We start from the raw sequence: 22,500 nt of genomic DNA, 5'->3' as shown, positions 1-22,500 counted from the left end.
TAAAAAGCATGGCTGTATGGAGCCTCTGCAGTTATCGTGTGTGTGTGTGTGTGTGTGTGTGTGTGTGTGTGTGTGTGTGTGTGTGTGTTTTCACATAATTTGCATGTCTTTCAGCTTGAGTTTATTTTAATTTAGTACAGTAGTCTCATTCATTTTGCTCAGTTTTTAAGGTGACATTCAAGTTGTGCAAATCACATCACACGTGCACAAACTCTGCATACATTCCTATAGTACATGCATAAATCTTCATGACTATTCGCGTGTGTCTATATATCAAACGTAATTTGTGAAACCATTAAATTGCAATTCTACATTACGGCTTCCTGCACATACTGCCTCCAGAGAATGAGGTTCACTTATTGGTGATTTTAACTCATAATTGAAGCTATGTTTATTGCAAATATACAGTATATTGTATGTAGCTATATACTGTATGCTCATTCATGTTCCACACATTAACTGGCCTGAAGCACCTGGCCTGGTAATATTGCCTTATCTGTTTGAATGGTACATAAATCTCTGTTCATTTATTCTATTTTTAAGATAGCTTCATTTGTATGTATGAGTTTGGTGGCAGGTGAATGAGTCTGCGTGCACATTGCAGCACAGGCTGCCTTATTGCCGCAATTACCATAAATCAAATTTACATTTGTCATGTAATTTAATACTCATCTTGGAATTGCCTGGTTAATTTCAGCATCCACCGCAAATAAGATTTATTGTCATACAGATTAATTGTCATACAGACTAATAACTGGAACACACACACACACACACACACACACACACACACACACACACACACACACACATATATGTACCTCCTACGCATGTCTCAAGGGAGCTATCATAACACCACGACAGTGTGTGAGAATCTGACACTTCGCTCTCGCAACCCCACACTCTTTTCCTTGTTGTCTCTGTTGTGTGATTACCAGCCAATTTACTGAGAGCTGGTGTTATGACTCACATATAGATGGTTGATAGATGCACTGCAAGAAATCCACCGGACAGATGACAGTGACACAACAACACATCCAAGCTGGAAATGTTCCCATTTGGTTGTGAAATGTTTCAGACATGTAGAATTATAAAACTTTGAATTTTTACGACTCAAGACTCTAATTACCTCTAATGCATTATGTACTGTAAGTTCAGCATGGACTTCTTAGTATCTAAATCCTTCTGTGCTTTTACTGATCACCTGAAGTCCAGAATCTTTGAGTTTAACCTACACCTTGAGGCAGTATAAAGACAATTCTGTCATAGTAAGACATGAAGCCAAACTTACACCAGTACTGGAGCCAAAAATAAATCTAGTGAGAGCCTGGTGGACAAATCCATAAATAAACATCATCTTTAAATAACTGCAGCCTTTGTCAAATAAATAGGACAACAAAGGAAGACTTTCTTTTCCATTGTTTGCTTTGATTGACTTATTCTAGGTCTCTAAAGAGCATAGATAGTTTTTTTGGGCAGTGTGGCCTGTATGTGATAGAAAACAAACACTTCTTGTTTGTTTTTGTACAGCAGAGACCAGGGAGAAGAACTTATCGATCAAACTGTTATAGCTAAAGTTATTTCTTTAACCAGAACATAAAACAACAATAGCACGTTACAGTTCATATTTAGTTTTTTTTTAAACTCTTTTGGATTCTGTCCATAAAAAAACCCATGTTGTAATGACTGAAAACCAAGACAGATTTAGAAATGTTTTCCCTCAAACAAAAATCAGTGCAAAAAGTGACAGTGGACAAGCCTCTACTCTTCTTATATGGTGCTTTTGAGCTTCAGTGTTACTTCATCATCTGTCTTCAATATATTTTTATACAAAAAGTAAAACATACTCATCGGTCTTATATCATATGTGATCATATGTGTCTAGAACTAAAGGAAACAATTCACTTAATTACTAATGTAGGCAAAAAGGCGATTAAATCAGAGGTATTGATGGGAAAGAAAATTATACAATAAGACAGAGCACAACTAATTTGAATACACACAAAAATATTTAACACAGAAGAGCTGAATCTCAATCCTTAATCTGCCAATGGAAATGTTGACTCTAATGTAGTAGTGGCAGCTGACCATGTGGTCACTTTTTAAACTCAGGTAGTTTGTGTTACAACTCCATTACGTGACCCCCAATTTCCACCAACTGCGGAACGGCTGTGGATCCGCTCCAGAACGGGGGCGGAGTCAAAAGGTTTCCATTAAAGTCAATTCCGACTCCGTCCCAGCTCCGGCGATCCGCAGCCCTCCGGAGCAGATATGCAGAGCTTCTACTTTTGCCGGATGCTGGAGAGCTCTGCAGCAATTCAGACAGGGCAGATTCAGTGGCATCCGTCACCGTGCCACTGAGTTTAAAAGCGCGAAAGGCGGAGGTATGTCCCTCTTTAGCTAATGTATTTTAAAGATGGAGGCGCAACATGGCTGCTGTCATTTGAGCGAGTCGCTCGTATGTATTCTGAATGATTCTGAATGGCAGATTCTACTCGTACGAGAATACTTTCATTAGTTGGTGGAAGTAATTACACATGAATGAGCACATATTTGTGAAAGAACAAAGGGGTTTTTGCTAAGAATCTAGCTAAAAAAATTACAATCAATCATAGTTTTTTACTTCAAAACAAAACACATTTGCAGAATAGAAAACACAACTACATTTGTCAAATGCTTTGTGCCTCAGGGCCACCATAAATGACACCATGAGCCTTCAGTAACAATAACCCAGGGCTTGTTGAGATGGTAGGATCTGTAATTGATTGAAAACAACTGTATTGTTTTCTTCATTTGTGGATTTGTTTTAACTTTTGGTTTGCTTGTACATCCATCAGTAAATTTGGGTATCTTTCTGCTTGCTACCTGTCTCTCTATCTACTCTATTTTTGTGTTTCTCAAAACAAGGGATTCAACACAGGTGTTGTCTGAATGAGTTAATTCCATTATGATTACAGCTGCACTTGTAAAGACAGAAATTACCAGATATATTTTTATGAGAGGGAGGGGAATGGTGAGAGATGCTATTCAACCCATTCTAGCATGTTATGTACAGGAACTACAGCATAATAGACGCAGATCACTCAAATCAGGCTTATGTGCCATGTTATTGTCCCTTTGAGAGGAAGGAATGTGTGGGAGTGTGTTCATTAATGCACCATGTCAAGGACAGTTAATTAAAGCAGGACAGCGTCTAAAAGACAGGAACCCAAAATGGATGTCCTATCCAGTGTGCGTGTGTGTGTGTGTGTGTGTGTGTGTGTGTGTGTGTGTGTGCGTGCACGAGCACATGCGTGCATGTGTTTGCACACAAGAGAGCATGGCTACATTTATATATCCACTTGAGTGTTTTCTGTGTGTGTGTGTGTGTGTGTGTGTTTGGATTGAATCAGTGCAGGAGGAGCGTTTGACTTAGAGCAGGAAGATGCATGCTATCAGAATGCTAAGCAGCAGTTAAACAGTCTTAATATTGAGAAGGGTATAGTGCAATAAATTCACTTTGACACTGTGTGTTGCTTCCCTGGGGTAAAGCTGCTACTGATCAGCAGGTCCACACACACTTTGGTTGTAAATACTGATGCCCTCACTAGTCGAAACAGGTTTTTTCTCCACTTTATCTACCCTAGTCTGCCCAACTGTGGAGGAGGGAGGGCAGAGGGAAGGGATGTATGTAAGATGAGGGCAAGTGTGGAGAGGTTGGGTATGGTGAACAAAAAGAAACAAGGAAAGAAATAGCCTATGCGAGAGGAAACAAGAGGGCAAAGCTAAGAGGAACAGAGAGAAGATGAAAAGAAGGGAGTACAGAATCAATAGATGGAGAGAGGAGGAGGATGAGAGGTTGACTGGTGGATAGAAATGAAAAGGTAAAGGAGATGTGAGAGTGTAGGGGTCAGACAGAAAGGGGAAAAACATTATGTAGATAAACAGCAAGAAAGATAAAGGGAGTGGAGAATAGATGGTAAGAGAGGCAGTGGGATGAATAGACAACAGAGTATATGAATAGAAGAGTTAAGATGATGACGAGAGATGTTTCATGTCCACCCGAAGTTCATTAGCAAGCAGCCTGACACACACTCAGGCCTAATATTATCTACATAAGCTAATGACCTCCACACCCATCTGCACATCTGCACACTTTTGTGATATTTTGTCTCCACTCCACAGGAGACAGTGTTCTTCTCATCTAATTTGCAGAAACATTTTCAAATATTGTTACACAGCCAAATTAACCTCAGCAGTAGTAGAATATTGAAAATATAAAAGATTCAAAGTTAGAAAAACTCAGCAGTTAGATAGCCTGGAAGCTAGGGTTTGATGTTGATGGTTATCCTTAGATTAGTGACACATCTAATGCATCTAATGAAACATTAATTCTGTAAACTCTCCGAATGTAAGGGTAAGGTGTAGCGTGCAAGTACAGAAACTCAAGTATCCATATTCTTTGCACAATCCCGCTCCACACACATAAGTAGCCGGCACTCAAACTTCCAGCAGTAAAGGTCCCGTGCCATCTATAGGCAGTTCAGAATAGAGAATGTGGCATACATATTCATATATTATTACTATTCTGGTACCATAGCCCACTACTGCTCAGTTCTCCTTAAGGCCGCAGTGAGCTCTTCAAAGCAAATGGATTTCTGAGTACTTTAACATATATTATAAAGCTCTGCATTTTAAAAAGCCTGTTATATGTGTGTGTGTGTGTGTGTGTGTGTGCGCATGCGTCCTCTGCATAGTCCACATTGTCTTTTCTGAATGCTAAAACCCCTTTGACTGAACCACTTCAGTGTGGAAATCTATAGAATAGCGCATTTAAAATTGGAGAAATGCTCCACCAAATACACACACACACTTAAACAGCTCCAGGCTGGTGGCTTACCTCCTTTCATTTGCTATAGGCTCTCCCTGCACACCCGCTCACTCGTGTGTTGGCTCAGAACATGGTGTGACAGTTTGGCCCTGTGGTCACATCCCCATAGCTGATATCCCCTAATAATCTCCCTCCTCTTTCCATTCACCCGTTAACTGGAAGCAAGTGTGTGTCATCAAAGTATTATAGGGTGCGTGCGTGTGTAGAGAGAGAGATAAGAGGAGAAAGCATGTTGTGTGACGGAACATAAAACAAATCACAAATACGCAGTATTCACAGATTTTAGCCGGGATTTAAATTTTTGATGTGAATAAATATTGAAGCCCTCCACTTGCCTGCAGCGCCAGCGAATATCTTTTCCAACCTCTCCTCACCTCCTGTTCAAGGTTTTTTAAATTCTGGACAAGCTCTCAGATATCTCTTTATATATATCTCTCTCACTTTCTTTTTTATCTCCTTCCTCCTGTGGCCTTGTGCCCTTACACCCCTCCGTGTCCTCTTTCTTTCCCCCATATCCTGTCTATCATTGCTGCCTTTCTCTGCCTAAGTAATCTACCTCTTATACTGTGTCTCATTTTTTCTTTCTCATCTTCCTACCATCAATCCTTTCAATCTACTCTCTGGCTGCTGCTTGTTTCATTCCCTCTGTTTCTATTAGTCTGCAACCCCCCCCGCCCCCCTTCTTCTTCTTTCCCCCCTGTCTTTCCCCCCTGTCTGTGCATCTGTAACCCCCCCCCCCATCTTTCTCTCCATCACTCCCTCTCTCGCTGTCTGTTCTTCCATGAAATTAAAGCGCTCTAAGCTGCTGTTTAATCACAGCCTGTTTGGGAAAGTGCTGCGATGACAGAAACTGTCCATCCCAAGTGCTGTGTCTCTGTGTGCATGTATGTACTGTTTGTGTGTGTGTGTGTGTGTGTGTGTGTGTGTTTTGCACACGTGGTGAAAGATGTGTTTAGATGGCCAGTAATCCATAGATAATCAGTATCAGCAGGTGGTGTGGCCTGATACAATGATGATTAACTAAAAATCTGGATTGTTTACTGTTGGGGGCTGGATAAATGAACACAGATCAACACAGCTAATTAAATACCATTTGCCACCACAAAACAGTAGTTAATGCCTCAGTGTTTGACATGGCAGAGGTAGGAAAGGGAAGGCATGATTATGGCCTGTGAGCTGGTGAAAGAGATGACTTTACTGGCTGTAATGCATTATTTATCTACATCTTTCACTAATGAAACAATGAAATAGTTAAGAATTGACATTTTGAGAAATACATTACACTTTCTTGCAGAAAGTTAGATGATACCACTCTCATGTTTGTATGTTTAGTATGGAGCTGGAGCCAGGAGGTGATCAGCTTAGCATAAAACGAGTATACAGTTTTACCGGAAGTTACGTGCTGCAAGTATTTCTTGGCAAATAACAGATAAACTGCTTTTTGTCAATAATTATTTACACCATGTATCTCCCCTTTACACCACAAATTGGTGTTTTCATAATTATGTTTGTGTTTGAATTAAACAAATGAGATACAAAGTGGTAGTTAACTTTAGAGGCACTGGTAGGTGGACTTTTGAACTTTGGACATAACCAGGTCAGCTATTTCCACCTGCTTCCATTACAATTAAACAAACACAGGTGCTGTTGCTGTGCTTGTACAAAGCGCTCATAGTCTCACACAGAAGTTGCACATCAGTGTACACACACACACACACACACACACACACACACACACACACACACACACACACACACACACACACACACACACGCACAGTCATTGAGGCATAGGCCTAGACACCAAAGAAGAAACATACATGATTGGTTTTAACACATTTTCTGCTCCTCATGCACACATTTTGTGGTCTTATAAAATTCCAGTAATGCTCACCACACTGCTGCACTTTAGGTTTGTAAGTTATGAATGTGTTTGTGACAAACAAGTGGGAAACAAATTACATGTCATTTGTGATATATTGTGCAGATCACATCCTCAGAAGTATATGAGCACTTTTTCAGCATGGTGACCACCCGACCACAGCTCTCATCACAGTAGTGCAATCAATCCAGGACATGTTCCACATATAAGCTCTGGATGGCAGTAGAGGTGCAGCTCACTGACAGACTACTGTGACTGTGTGTGTGTGTGTGTGTGTGTGTGTGTGTGTGTGTGTGTGTGTGTGTGTGTGTGTGTGTGTGTGTGTGTGTGTGTGTGTGTGTGTGCTTATGTGCAGGTGTGTGCGTGTACCTGCAAAACTCTGTTTGTGTTTGTGTGAGCGAGAGAAAGAGAGGGTGGGCAAGAGAGATCAAGCAGAAGAAAAAATTCCAGCAGTGAAAGGTATTTGAGTTTTATTTTACCTGTGCTCCCACGCACATTGTTTTACAGTCATCGGAGGGAAAATTGTCTATTCTAAATCTTGTTTGTGCCACCATTTGTCTTTATAATCCATGGCAGAACAATAGGCTGATGTGATCAAACAGTATCAGCTTGTTCCCTGGTTATTAAACGTCATGTCTGACCCAGATTCCTACGCAGCAGTTACTGTCACACTCAATACCTTTCCTAGAGTTGGATGTAATAGAATGGGGTTAAAAAAAAAAAAAAAAAGGAATGACATAATTGTATTTCGACCTTTAACAAGACAAGTCAGTGCTGCTGTCGAACTTTCCACCCAAGCCAAAATTAGCAATTCATCATCGTCCAATGGAGGATTGTGATTTACTGTATCCTCCAAAACTGTACATTCATTTTCGAGTCTTCCTTTCCCTGTTTTCATCCAAATGTTTTTGATCGTCTTTAACAGTCATTACCTGTCTTTCTTTCTTTCTCCCTTTAATTTCACCATCTTCCGGTCCGTCTGTCTTTTATTTTATCAGCTGATCAACAGGGTCATCAGTACAATCACTGCCTGCCTTCAACCAGTCTTAAGCCCCACTAACTGTCAGATGCTCATCTGAGCTTTGACTGATGTGCGTGATCTCGATGTATGTAGTTTGTCTGTGTGCAGTTATGTGTGTGAGTATCTGAGAGTGTGCCACCGATCCATCAGCCACATGATGAAGGGCCACTCACCCCCCCCTCCCCTCTTCCTCCCTCGTCTCTCCCTCCCGTCTTCCCTCCCATACTCAACCTCTCAATTTCACTCTCACTTGCCCTTTTCGCCAGCCCTCTGGCCTCTCTCCCCTCCACCAGAGCTCTCATTACCTCTCTTTTTCAGTGACATCCAGTGACTGGCTGGCCATCAGTCCCTGACACTTCGATGTTCTCATCTCTCCGTCGCTCTTTTTATTTTCTTTCACTCATACTGCAACTGTCTTTATCGCTTACTCCCTCTCACACCACTTTTGTTCTTCCTCTCTAATTTCCTATCTACCTCTCAATCCATACAGTCACCTCCTAACTGTGTGTTGGTCAGGCTCTCTGTCAAATACTTTTTTTCTCTGCTGCTGTCTTCATAGGCAGTGGATCATTTTGTGTTTTATTCCGTTCTCTGTCACTCATATATCCAGTGATAGCACTGAAACTCATTCTCTGCTCTCACCTCTCTACCCTCTCTCATCATGTAGCTCACATCTTTTTAGACTGGTACAGTACGTCCACTGAGTACCTCTCTTCACAGTCTTGGCCTGATAGAGATTTTTCACTGAGAAGAACCTCAGAAGTAATTCTTCAATGCTGTGAGCACCACAAATAAAATGCTATGTACCTCCATAGGCCACTTTCACAGCAGACATTTTTACTTGTCATAGCAGAAAAAGCACCGGTGGAAGTTACTGCTAATGATGGCTCTGTTCCATTTAAATATCGCAGTAAGCAAGCAAGTATGCGCAATACTTAAACCCTGGAACTGGCACATCTAAATGGAATAAAGCCATAATTAATGTAATTAATTATACCTGTTCTTTTCCTACTGTGACATGTCCAAATGTCTGCTGTGAAAAATATCCTATTGTACTGGGGTGGAGGCAGAAATCTCGATGGATTATTTTTCTTACATTTGAATACAATTGCTTTATTAGGAATGTATTATGGCTTAAAGAGATGTTTGTTGGGATGTGTGTTACTGCTGTTTGCTAGTCTCTTAGGACATCACATTAAGCCGTTAGGGTTATCACTTTCTCATCCCTGCTCAGCTTCATCAGGTAGGTATCACATTGAAACAAGTACAGTATTCACTTTTTTTTTTTAATTCACTACACATTTAAATACACAACTTCTCTCTTTTTCAGATATCACAGATTTCTAAAGGCTGTACTGCATGGAGCTATGGCTGTTCAGAGATTTCTTAGTCTTGGCGGCTTATGAAGTAGTTGCCAGATTAGTACTATTATTTGTTTTTCATCTTACTGCTTCAAATTCTGCAAGTCTTTCTTCCTTGTATACCTTTTCATCTCGTTGTTTTGGTTGGTGTAATTATTTGACTTGCTAGTATCACTGATTCCTCACGCTGCCTCACTTCACTTAGTTGAGTTGACTTCAATTACAGTACTACATCACACATTCCTTTTTATTCAGAGCACTTTAGTTTGATTTCGTACGATAAATTCAGGTCAAGATCCAATTAGTATTAGGCTAAATTATTTCCCTACTGTTAATTTTCAATAAGTGGCAGCACATGGTTACACATTGGTAAATGTTGTTACCTGACAATCAAAGCAAGAAGCTCCTAGATCATGGGTCAGCTGTTTATTTTGAATGTTTTCCCTGTATTTCTGTTGCTTGCTCTGGTTTCCCCCCAAAGACATGCCGATCAGGTGAACTAGAAGATTGAAATTGCAGTGTAAATGTGTTTGCCTAGTGTTAATCCTATGATGAACAGGTAACCTGCTTTCCTGCCATTTGTCCATGCAGGAATAGTCTCCATCCCCCTGTGACTCTGAGTAAGAACAAGTAGGTGGATTAATGTGTTAAATCTCCCAACCACCTTTTTCAAGGTTATTTTACAATTTCTCTATTATTTCGTTAATATACTCCCAGGATTATCTACAACCCCCCTGTGCAGGAGTTACAAAAATGCTGTTGATTCTGGCTGGCTGACGACTTTCTCTCTCCTTCCTTTCTCTCTGTTCCTGTTGCTGCCACTCTTTCATTGTTAAAAAGGTTTCCAACCACTGCCAAACAGTCAATATATATCCAGCATGAGGCCGCGGAGGAAGGTTTAACCCAGCAGATGACATTCAGTACAGCATCATAATGATTGCCTCCTAATGAATTAAATAGCCCTGACATTTCACAGAACACCGCTTGTCCTGTTTCTGTAACTGCTCTGCTGTTGTACCCCTCTTTTAATGCCTTCTGTTGCTCTCTTGTTCTTGATCTTTCATTTGCATTGCTTTTCCATGTGCCTTCTGGCTTCTTGCTATATGACCCCCCTCCTCATTTCTATATCCCCCGCTCCTTGTCTCTCTTCTTCTCTCTGTGCTCATCGGTATGCTACTGCAGGCCCAGCTGTCTATGCGGGCAGAGCTAAGAGAGAGAGAGAGCGAGAGAGAGAGCGAGAGTCACTGTTTAGCAGCAGAGACAGAATCCAGCTGGAGGGTCAGGACCCTAAATGACCATCCACGCTCACACACACACAGGCACGCTCAATAAGTCATACACTCACACTTCCCTGATGGCAGGGGTAATAGGTCATACACCAACAATGTAGGAAGAGAGAGAGCAAGAGACAGACAAAAGGAGAGAGAGAGAGAGTGAGAAAGCAGGATTTAGGAATGAGGTGGAGGTTTGTTCGTTGCTTGTTTAGTCATAATTGTCCTATGGTTTGGTAGGGAGGCATTGAAAGACATTGAAAAAAGTAAGGGCCATTGTCTGCTGTAGAGGACTGCTTTTGCATATACCGTCAGGAAGTTTCTTTTGTCCTAGAATACAGATGAGGGCTGGATGGATGACTGACTGGCTGCACTGTTATGGGAAAGAGAGATAGACTCATGCATGCACAAACAGAGCCTCTGGGTTTGTTTGAGTTTTCTCTGTTAGGCACACCGGCGTGTATGCAAGAACATCACACAAATATACTAATAAATAATTGGAATTATTAGAGAAGAATACTTTTCCACTATAAAAAATATAAATTATTTCCACCTGTTAAACCAAAAGATAATGTTACTGTATTAGATGCGGTTTGCAAAGGTGTCTTGAGTAGGTGTACTTTTAAGAAATGATGTTGGTATCTGGCCTTAGTATTGATTTAAACGAGTTTCCCTATATGTAGGCCTATTGCATGACATTTTGACTGTTGAAGAATCGAGATTCCTCTACATTTGTGTATTTGACAGTTTACGTTTATATAATAAACTGATACACGGTGGCCCAGCTTTCCTGTAGAAAAACAAACATCGGCAAGCACTCTTGTGGCACACAGCCTACACATTGTATCCTTCACTCTTATTCTAACACATGTCGACTATCTTATGGGCGAATGGGGAATTATTTTGCTTCTGATCTCTAATGATTGTCATCATGAAAGTCTGTTGGAAAAACGAGGGTTCAAAGCTCTAATCAGAGCTATAATATTTATCTTGATGCTGTCAGGATTTTAATTAGAAGGAATTCCCGCTGCCCATGATTACTGAGGCAATAGGGGTATTGATGGCTTTGAATCCGATGTTTATTCCCTGAACAAACAAAGGCATACTAAACTATTTATTTAAAAAGTTGAAGATTAATCAACAACTGCAGGCAGAGAAAAGTTCACAACAACAAACAAAACGATCTCCAGTAAACCCATACAAACGTATTACATGGATGTATTAAACCCAACCAGCTGCCGAGCTATCGCGAGAGAGGCGTTGGTTGTAGCCATAGTAACGACAGCCCAACACAAACACCCTGAGTAGTGATCACAGAGACTGGAACATGCATGAAATACAAATCGTGAATTGTTGTTTTGTTAGTTTTAATTTCATGACTATAAAGTGAATTGAAAAGTGAAAAGATTGTGCTATCACAAGCTGGTAAACCAAGAAGAGTCACGGAGAGCGTAAGGTAAGTTTAGCTAGCTAGCTAGTATTCTCAGCAGTGTGTCAAGTAAACGTCCTTACCGACGCAATCCCAAGTTAGCTTCACGTGTAACGTTAACGTTACGCTAGCTACTGGCTTTCAATTAAATTCTTGTGACATTTCTAACATTATACTGTTGCTTAAACATTTGAGGTGAGTCACCACCATTAACTTGCTTCAGTCAAGTGCATATTTACACTTACTCCCCCCTGTTAATAAAACGTCGTTTGCATCAACGTTAGTTTTGGCTAACGTTAAGCTAGCTCTAACTTTACTGTTTACATTTAACGTTAATTACACATTTAAAATTAAGCCAGACACAGTCCACGTAGGCAAATAATAAAATTAGGTATAATGGTTTACAAATCGAAACTGTATTATTTCCTGCTTAAGCAAATCTATTTTTGGTTTGGACCAAGACAAGGAACACGATGTATTCTCATCCATTGTTCCCAACAATCTAGCTAAGGATGTCCGTTGTGGTTGCCAAGGGATTTGTTCCCTCACCTGAAGTCACTGTTTTGACGCTGTAGCTGTGAAAGCTGCCAAAAAGACTTCAGTATGCCACAGTGTGTCTTGTCACCTGAATGTCTACAATAGACCCTTTTCATGGCAGACAATTTCACTATAGCAGGAAAAGCACAGGTGTGAATAATCATGTCAATCAAGGTTGCATGCTTTAGTTTTGTCATGATTTTGTGTATTACTGGTACAGCTTCAACTGGCACTTAAATGTGACTGAGCCATTGTTAATATTATTACTTACACATGTACTTTTCCCGCTATGACAAGTAAAAACACCCTTTCTAAAAAAAGTCTGTAGCTGTCATACGAGCTGTGTTGATTAAGGTTCTGATTTCAGCTCTACTAAAATACTTAACAGTCTGGTGGGCAAAGGTTTCATATAGGGTACTAGCAGGTGAAATGTCAATGTCTTTGTTAAGAGGTTACCCAACTTGAGCAAAACTTACAGTAGCTATTCACCTCCACCTACTTTCACTTTGCAATCAGCTCAGTTGCTTGCAGGTGTGGCTGCCTTCCTATTACTCTATAACATTATATATTATATCTGCCTTACTGGCTAATTTCCTTAATTGGCTTTTACTGACTAACAGAGTTGCCAACCATTTGCCAAGCATATAAATCTGCCAGATACAATTTTAAACACACAAGATTGCTTGTTTTAACTGCCTCTTATACATTTGAGCAAATCTGTGCCTGCTATTTTGTTCATTTCATTGCAACAGTATTCATTTATGGCAGTGTGTGATTTAGCCTGGGCTCAGCGTGATAGCCAGTTTTATGCTATTACTGTTGGTTTTTATTGCAGAAGAGACTCTTTGTAAAAAGCACAGTGGAAGACGCAGGAGGAATACCTGATACCTCAGAAGAAGAGACATGAATTTAAATGACTTTGTGGTGCTTCCTAACAACAAGGCCAAATCCGTTAAGCTCAATGCCAGGTAAGATGAGATAAGATCAATGATGTGCATTTGGTAGAAGCCCATTAGGGTTACATGGCTGCTATACTATTTCCATATTTTTCCATTAAAATTCTGCCCACAGAATTACTATTTCACAAAATGCCATTTCAGGCAAGATAAACCTTGTGACCTGGATTCTGATCGTTTTCAATGCAGTGTATTTGTTTTCTTCATAATGCCCAATGCAAAATGAGTCCAATCTCCTACATAGTTTCTCATTTGCCAACAAGTAATTGACTGAATTGATGTCTGGCTTGGTGATACCCTGATCCAGTGACTAATTGATTAAAGTGTTGATCAGTCATGGCAACAGGGATCTGCTAGTGCAATAGATGAATTCAACATATTGATGAAAGCCTGGCTGTCCAATCTGACGGAGTAGGTCATTTGTATGATTCATTGTTGATTGCACGTGTGTGTGTGTGTGTGTCGCCATAGGAACCTGCAAGAACTGCACATGGAGACGGTAACTCTGGCCCAGGAGAGCAAAGAGATGGAGGACAAACTGCAACAGCTGAAAGAGAGCATGAGTAAAGAGAAGGAGGAAAGAGGGTGAGTATCAATGTTATAGTTAGTGCACTAGAAAAATGGAGAGAAAGAGGAGGTTGAGGTGATGAGGAGGAGAGATGGGCAGACTGAAGTGGTAACGCGGGAATTGAAGTAAAACAGTAGAACACCAAAGAAGGAGATAAGGAATTGAAGTAAAACAGTAGAACACCGAAGAAGGAGATAATGTGACTTAAATGGTCAGTGAGAGAGGAAGAGAAGATAGTGAATAAGTATGTGCAAGATGGGCTGCAGCAGCGGTTACAGAAAACACAAAAGGGAGAGATTCATATTCCTGAATCAAGTTTCAACTTACTGCACAGATAATTTTACTGCCAATGTTGTCTGCGCTCCATTCCGTGGAATATCTGTGTTATTAGTTTGTTGCTGTTCCACACGTGTGGGATTTTATGTTGTAAACCCCAACAGCAGCAGGGTCCATCTGTCAGTCTGTCTGACTTTCCAACACTTTAACCTAGAGCAAGATATCTCAACAACTACTTGCCTGATTCCCATCAAATTGAGTACTGGAATATATACAATATTTCATTTGGCATGTGCTGATATTAGAATTGTACGATTATCTTGGTCACAGTGGGATCTAGGGCTGTGTATTGGCAAGAATGTGGCGATACGATATGTATCACGATACATGGGTCACGATTCAATATATTGCAATATATTTTGATAGTGTGCGTAAGGCGATATATTGGGATTTTTTAAAAGTATAATTTTAGAAAAACTAATATTTAAAAAAAAGACATGATGTTCATAAAATCAAAGAAGTTTACTTTAGGTAAACAATTCAGAACACAGAAAATCAAACTGCCAGTTTGGGATTGTGGTTCACAGGTTCTTAGTGAGCTAATGTTTACATGCTAAAGTAGGCCAAAGTTCAGCCGTAGCTACATTGTTTTAAAAAAAAAAAATCGGTTTATTGATGGAAATTGCACAGGAAATACATAGAATAAAGTGTGTATCAGTATAAAAAAATAATTTCCATTTTTTTCATCCGTCATAAACATCATTCATCAAAATGCCTTGAACTAGCATTACAACACTACAAATAAAAGATTAAGAGTAAAGTAAAATCTAAAATCAAATGTAAAATTAAAAACATACAAAATAAAATAAAGATTAAAAAAAAAACAAAGGGGGTGGGGGGACATCAAGGCATCATATCGAAATGCCATAGTAATACTGATAATAACAGCCTTAGGAAATGTAAGGTGGATCATATGGGTTCGGACTACAGTTCTTTTAAGTTCTGAAAGTGGGTAATGATGGGTTGCCATCTCAAGTAAAAGTTTTTCATTGACCCTCTCAACGTAAATTGAATTTTTTCTAACTTAGAAAAAGCATAACATCCTCCAACCAACGGGCTAGCGATGGAGGTGTGGTGGATTTCCACCCTAGAAGGATTCGGGCAAGCAGAGAGGTAAATGCAATGACATCGGACTGGGCTCTAGTAACTGTTTCTGAGAGGATACCAAATATCGCAATCAAGGGGTTCGGTTCGATGGTTATATTGAGAGCCTCAGATAAAATTGAACACCCCGACCAATATATTTCAAGGGAAGGACAGGACCAAAAAGCGTGAGTAAGATTAGCAGGGGAAAAAGAACACCTGCTACAGCTTGCATCAGCTACTGGGTATATTTCAGCTAGCTTAGCTTTACTGTAATGTGCTCTATGTAGCACTTTAAACTGAATAAGTGCCAAGCGTGCACAGGATGATGATGAATTGACTCTCGTCAGTGCACCTTCCCAATACTCTCCCAGATCAATTCCCCGCTCGTCCTCCCAGCTAGACCGAATCCTGGCTCGCTTATGGTTCTCCAAAGAGATTATTTTCTGATACAATACAGACAACAATCCTTTTCTTGGCTTTATAAGAGTTAACTCCTCCCAGGATTCGCGTGCTGGTAGGGTGGGGAAAGAAGAGTAGAAGATTTTGAGAAAACTGTTGTCTAGGGAGGTTATGAAGTCTCTGTAGATTTTCAGAACTGTCTAGGACTTTAGAGTTGAAAAGGTCTTGAAAAGAATAAATACCCCTCTTCCACCACTCCATAAAGGATAAATCCATAGTAGATGGAGGAAATAGGTGGTTTTTGTGAATGGGGCCAAGGAAGCCGTAGCTACACGTTAGCTTCTAGCAAAAAGTCAGGCACTGCTAGGCACTGTTAGGCAAGGACACTAGTGGTGTGTCTCAGCATAGCCATCTAACGGTAGGGGGTTTAAACACAACATAAATGTTAACCACTGTCTTACATGAATATTTTTGAATGTTTAAAAAAACAAAAAAAGAAAATCGATACAGTATTGCAAAATAAAATATCGGGATACTCAAGTGTATCGATTTTTTCTTACACCCCTAGTGGGATCTAACTAAGATTCATCACACAGCATTGACGTATTTGTTTTTCACTTAAAGTAGCTATTTGTAACTTTCAGTTTGTGTTGATTCTAGCTGCCGCTTTGGACAAAAGTGGTAGTGTTTTTACCACACCTGCTGTCGTAAAGATCTTTACGGTGCTGTATTGCCCACTGTATAACCGAGTAAGCAGTACCGGGAGGTCATATAGTTGCGATGAATGTTTTGCTCAGACAGAAAATCATTCATTTACAATAAGAGAATATGTTACAGATGCATCATTGCATTTCAGGTGTTGCATACGGTAACTTAGCCTGCTTTGGATGTATTGTTGCAGCAACCAACGTAGTAATAACTTAGATTTATATAGCGCATTTCATGAAACCCAAGGACGCTTCACACAGGTACAGGGGGACAAAGGAAAAGAAAATAGTAGAACAACACAAACACGGACTAAAAGGAATAAAAAGTCCGTGCTAAATGGAAGGGGGGCGTAATTTAATGTTGGCTACTGACGTACAACCACATCACGCAATCTAAAGTTATTTTATGAATGAAATAGACATAAATACCTGAGGGCCAATCATTTACAATCCCGTTATTGTCTCCATCTGTTGAAAGCCCAACCGAGTGTGACTCGGATTTCGTCAGTCGTCTTTCACTTTTCCCTTTTAGCTTGTAGTTATTCTTCGTTTAATTTCCTTCTTGTTTCCTGTGATGGCCTTGCCCCAGTATCAGCCATAACTACAGCAGATAACTTCTCAAATACAATTATAATACAATTAGGCCTATATAAAGACATCTCCTCCAACTTTTACCTGCATACTCACTAACACAGACTTTTCCTGTGTTACACCGAAAACTGCGACCCGTCCAAATGTGTTACTGTAGCGCCGTCTACCTGCCGTAAATCATTTTGTGACTTTGCAGTAAAAATCGGACCCGGGCAGAGGCATTAATAAAAACTATATAAAAATAGCATTCTTTATACTGTTAGTCTCGTTTGCTGTAACAGTATCAGATGAAAAGTTACACAGTTTCAGAAACATTAAAAAGTTACATTTGGTCACTTTAAAGTGCCCATATTATGAAAAAAACACTTTTTCTGGGATTTGGGGTGTTCTTTTGTGTCTCTGGTGCTTCCACACACATACAAACTTAAAAAAACGAGCTGGCTAACCGCAACCGTTAGCTCGTAGTGTTAGCATGCTAACGCTAGCATGCTACCTCGTTCTCAATAGCAAAGCACTGCTACAACACACACAAGTTCACCATAATCTACAAAAGAACTACTTACATGTCCGCCCTCATTTAGAAGTCTTTAAGTTTAATCCTAATAAAGTTGGAGAAACAGCCTCTCTTTTACTGTCTATGGAGCTAGCTAGCTGACATGATCTACATCTGAGCTACTGCGCATGTGCGAGTGCAATCAAAGATAGTACAGAAGAAGAAGAAAAGAGGTCTCACTCTGTAGCTAAAACAGAGACCAGGTGAAAAGAGGATCTGCAGCAGTGAGAGAGAGCTGTGCAGTACAACAAAAATATGGTGTTTTTTGAAAATTAAACCATGTAAACCTATTCTGGTACAACCTTAAAATACAATTATGAACCTGAAAATGAGCATAATATGGGCGCTTTAAATTCTGTTTAAAAAACAGCCAGTAGTGGTTATGACAGAGATGTGTAACTAAGTTTAAAATGAGTATTTGGTTCTGTTGTCTTTGGCTATCACAATTGTGAAATATGTTCAACTGATTCTAATGCTTTCCTGTTAACAGTTTCTTTTTTCGAAATTAAAAGAATTATTGTTTTATTTCTTTCTTTGCCATCACAATACACAATACTTTCTCCATCGTTAGCCATGACAAAATAAGGAAGAAAATGGCAGGCCTAACCACGTGAACCTGACTGAAGAGTTGTAACCACATGTAACAGCCACACACAAAAGCCAAAAAAAAAGAGTTATTTAATTTTGGCTGTAATAATAGTCGATACAAGCAAGAGGGACTGAGGGGTGAACAGAGCGATTTGGGACATAAGAGGCTTAACGTATAAATGCTAAAAAAAAACATCAAGTCTAGACTGTCATAGCTAAACACAGGGAACAGAGCAGGTGACTAATGGAGAGACAGGAGTCAGTGAGGGAGGTAGAAGGTGGGAAGAAGACTGCAACAGCTGTAAAAGCTCAAGCAACAAACAAAGTAGAGAGAGACACTGAGTAATAGAGATAGATGGAGGAGGGGATTAAATGAGTGAGAGGGGGAGGTCAATGACTTCTCTACCTATAAAGGTCAAGAAAAGGTTGCCATGGAATGAAAAAAGGAGCAGTCAGAGAATTGAAAAAGCCACTAATAAGAAGTAGGCTCACATAGTGGACTATTCTAAAGGTCAGTGGAGCCCTACCTAAACTTGGTCACCTTGTATGCAACTTCACTCATATTCTGCCTTCACTGGACCAGTGAAATGATGCAGTAAAATACATAGGGGAGCTAAGCTTTGAAATAAAGCTAATAAAGTATTGCCCCAAATATCTATTTTTGTTGTTGTTTCTCTTTCTTTATTTTCCCCAAATTATCAAAACAGATTGTACTTGTCTGCCTGACATGTTTTTGTTTGGCCCCTGTAATTGCCGCTGTATTTTAAATAAGGCTTTAATTTGTTTGCAATATACCATACATGAACTGTTGCAACTCTTTAGAGTAATTGCAGGGAATTTACAGGCTCATAGGCGCAGTGTTGCCCAGCAAATGCTTTTTTTCTATAAATATATAAGATATATAATATCATTTTGAGAGGCTAAGGCGTTGATAAAGGCGAGAATTACAGTGATCACATTAAGTGATAAAGGTGAGAAGTAATTTTCAGTTTTGTTGAAAGTTCTAGTTCAGCAGAGCGTGCTGTTCCAGAAGCTTTTAAAAATCACACTTTATAAACAGATGAACTATATGATATTCCCATGATACTGTTCAGTTAGCTGTCATATCACAAGCACCTGCCCTGCACATATTTGAAATCGAGATGGTAACTCTCTCACCTTCATTTTATTCCTCCAAAATTAAGTAAAGTGATATAATAACAGTCCGATAATGAAAATTACAACAGCTTTGAGTCTGGCTCAAAATCTCTGCCATCGACACCGGTTGATGCGAAATGTATTCTGGGATACTTGGATAATCCTAAATCTCCACAAGTCACTAGATGTGGACTTTGAATTGGTACAGTACGCAGAAAAGTGGCCTTCTGTATTGTTTCAACCCAGTCTCACGGCAGTTTGTGAAATGGTCACGTTATTTAATCTATTGATTCGTGTACACGGACACGTTTATCTCGTTTATTTCGTGGTGGTCAGCACGTATTTTAAACGTATGTATTTCAATGGGAAGCATCTTTCGTGATCACAGCACGACTACGGTAGCGAGTAGTATGAAATGCCGAAAATCCGCGCACAGGAACACAGTGTGATCATGTTTTCTTTGAGGTAGATGTATTTTCCTCCTGTAAAGCCAGGCCTGCATGTAATGAAATTGAGTACTGAGTCACTGTGCAAACTGATCATAAGCAATCGAAACAGACCTGTCTCGACACATTCCATTCTATTTCTGAGTTCTTGTCAAATGAAGGTGTCATCATGACAAAATAAATTATGATTGAATTATGATGATTTGGTTTTTTTGTCGTGATGATTAACAGTGGGCAGAATACAACAGTGGACATGTTTTTACTTATACACACTGTCTGTAAAGTGGTTGTAGCTATATCTCAGTCATTATATTCATAGGGCTATATCTACTGTGACTGATTCATGGGCATCCAGTGTGAATTAATTATATACAGTAGAAAGGCTGTCACACTGAGAGATGGCATCATCAGATTTTGGTTAGGATTGGATATAAGGTTTTATGGCATGCTTACATTTAATGGGACAGCATACACACAGTGAACAGGCACATGCGCACAGAGACACACATACATACATGTGTGAGTGTCTGTGTATAAGGCTATTAAAATGCATGCACATCTTCACATTACTTTAAAATGGATTGGATAGCTCCCTCACACATACACACAAAATAGTTTATTTTTTCTCTCCTGGCCTACTATTATGACTATTATCTAACAAATTCAGATTGAGGGGCATCCCAGCCTGTGTGAGCAAGACATTAATTTGCTGAATGCAAACAAACACTGGTTATTAATGTGATTGTTTTATTCTCCATTCCCAGTTTACCTCATTTCATTAATAACTTGTAGATGTGTTATCCAATGTGAAGTTATGGAGAACAGCGTAATAGGGGTGTATAACACAATACATGAGCACATAACTCAGGGACAGCTTTAAGGAGAAGCAGAGTATGTATATTACACACGGACTCCTTTAAACAACAACAGCCAGAAAAAAGTTACACACACACACACACACACACACACACACACACACACACACACACACACACACACACACACACACACACACACACACACATGCTTGCACACAAACACATTTACAGGCATTACTGCTAATTACAATATCAGTGATTTATAGCTGAGGAATGATGAGTTTCCACATGATCTATTTCTATTGGTTTAAATTCATACATCATCACAAACAAGGACATTCTCTAATTAAGAAGCCATACATCAGTATGGGGAGAGGGCCGTCTTGTCCAGGCTGCACAAATGATAAGCACATAAACACAGTGTTTTCTGTCCCACTGAAGTACTGCAACCTTTAACGCTCCACCAGCCCCAAGATACGACAAGGTTTGTGCATGGCTGCCTGTGTGTATTTTTGATACCAGTCCTCCGTAAATACTGGCACTTGCGTTTGTGTGTGTGTGTGTGTGTGTGTGTGTTTGAACACTTTGCATGTTAAAGAGAGTACTACACTTTTTTTGGTTCTGTCTTGTGTTCCTTAATCAGTAAAGAAACATTCAACTCTGCCACTCTGCAGGAATCCTGCAGGTCTTTGAACTATTACTAGCTTGGGAAATATTTTACATTTGTGTGTGAGCCAGCTTGAGGTAGAAAGATATAGTGAGAGGTTGTGTATGTGTATAGGAGAAAGACTCAGCTGGCTCAACTACAATGTGTAAGTAGATGAAATAGTGTACTCAGGATATGATGCGGCTGAGAGGTAACTGGTGGTTTTTACTTTCCTGTTGATAATAGAACATTATTTAACTTTTCTTTCAGATAGACCATTGTTGATTAATAATGATTTGCTGATGTGCAATGGTGTCTCTAATCAGTCTTGACTGTGCAGAGCTGTTGTCAAGGCGAGCATGGTCGAACATTTTAACACCTTTTTAATTTCTAGCTCTACTGCTGGGAGCAGATGAAAAGAGAAAGCAGAGACTAAAGTTCTGTCCCATTTCTCCCCCCTTAAAACTTCCACTTCCACTTCCACAAGTCCGTTGTGTCAGTTGAGATGGGTCAGAAGATTAGTTGTGCTACCTTTATATTTAACTATACTGCCTTTTAAGTTTAACATACGGCCATAGTTTTGTCACTTTTTCCTAACTCAGTTTGTGTTGTATATTTGCTGTCTGTTGGTCGACGTGATGACAGGATGGACGGTAGACGAAAACTGTTTGTAGTAGATGTGATGAAGCTGAAAACACATCAACTGGGATTGAAGAGAGGCAGTCATGGAGTTAATTACATTATCAGGTACTAAAATAAAACAGATACACATGTCCCGTCAGGCTTTCACAATTGAACCTCACATTGATGCAGCTGCAGTTCCCTCCTCCCTTTTATCTGAAGCCTGTGTGTAGTGATGTAGCAGTCTCATAGAAGTAAAAGCCAGCTGAACAGTTTGAATCAATTAATCTGTACGCCTCCAATGAAGAAGTTGAAACAGTTTCTCATCAGTTCTTCTCTGATTGACATGGGAGAAAGCCGGCAAGGTGGAGGTGTTCGGCGGTTAATCATGTGTTTTGATGTATGATGTGAAGCTTACCTGGATTTTCTCTGAGCTTCCTCATTTCCTTGTCTTTTCCTCTCAGAACATGCAAGTGTGTCTTTGACAAGCCTTTACTGTAGATCTTCAAGCTGGGATTTATGCTCTGGCTGTTCAGTGTACTGTGTGTCTGTGTTATGCACCACTCAGTTTTTCTTTCTCTGCTTGTCTCTTAGATCGCAGAGCTCCCAGACCAGATGAATTGTTCGTCTTAGAGTCGGCTACACACACACGCACACACACACACACACACACACAC

The 22,500-nt window shown here is 39.9% G+C and overlaps 1 protein-coding gene across 2 annotated transcripts in view; it reads left to right on the top strand.

Moving 5' to 3' along the window:
• The first annotated feature begins 11,698 nt into the window (after positions 1 to 11,698).
• zbbx (zinc finger, B-box domain containing) overlaps positions 11,699 to 22,500 on the top strand; it is a 57,715-nt gene continuing 46,913 nt past the window's right edge. For both annotated transcript variants that reach the window (XM_078246477.1, XM_078246476.1), the window contains exons 1-3: positions 11,699 to 11,861; positions 13,207 to 13,339; positions 13,799 to 13,912. In XM_078246477.1, coding sequence (XP_078102603.1) covers positions 13,275 to 13,339; positions 13,799 to 13,912 — 179 coding nt within the window. In that variant the 5' untranslated portion in view covers positions 11,699 to 11,861; positions 13,207 to 13,274. The remainder of the gene's footprint in view (positions 11,862 to 13,206; positions 13,340 to 13,798; positions 13,913 to 22,500) is intronic.

This window comes from Sander vitreus, chromosome 3 (genome assembly GCF_031162955.1).
Source record: "Sander vitreus isolate 19-12246 chromosome 3, sanVit1, whole genome shotgun sequence".
In the NCBI taxonomy this organism is placed as follows: domain Eukaryota; kingdom Metazoa; phylum Chordata; class Actinopteri; order Perciformes; family Percidae; genus Sander; species Sander vitreus.
Note: the sequence above shows the minus strand (reverse complement) of the source record. Positions and strands in the feature narration are given on the sequence as shown.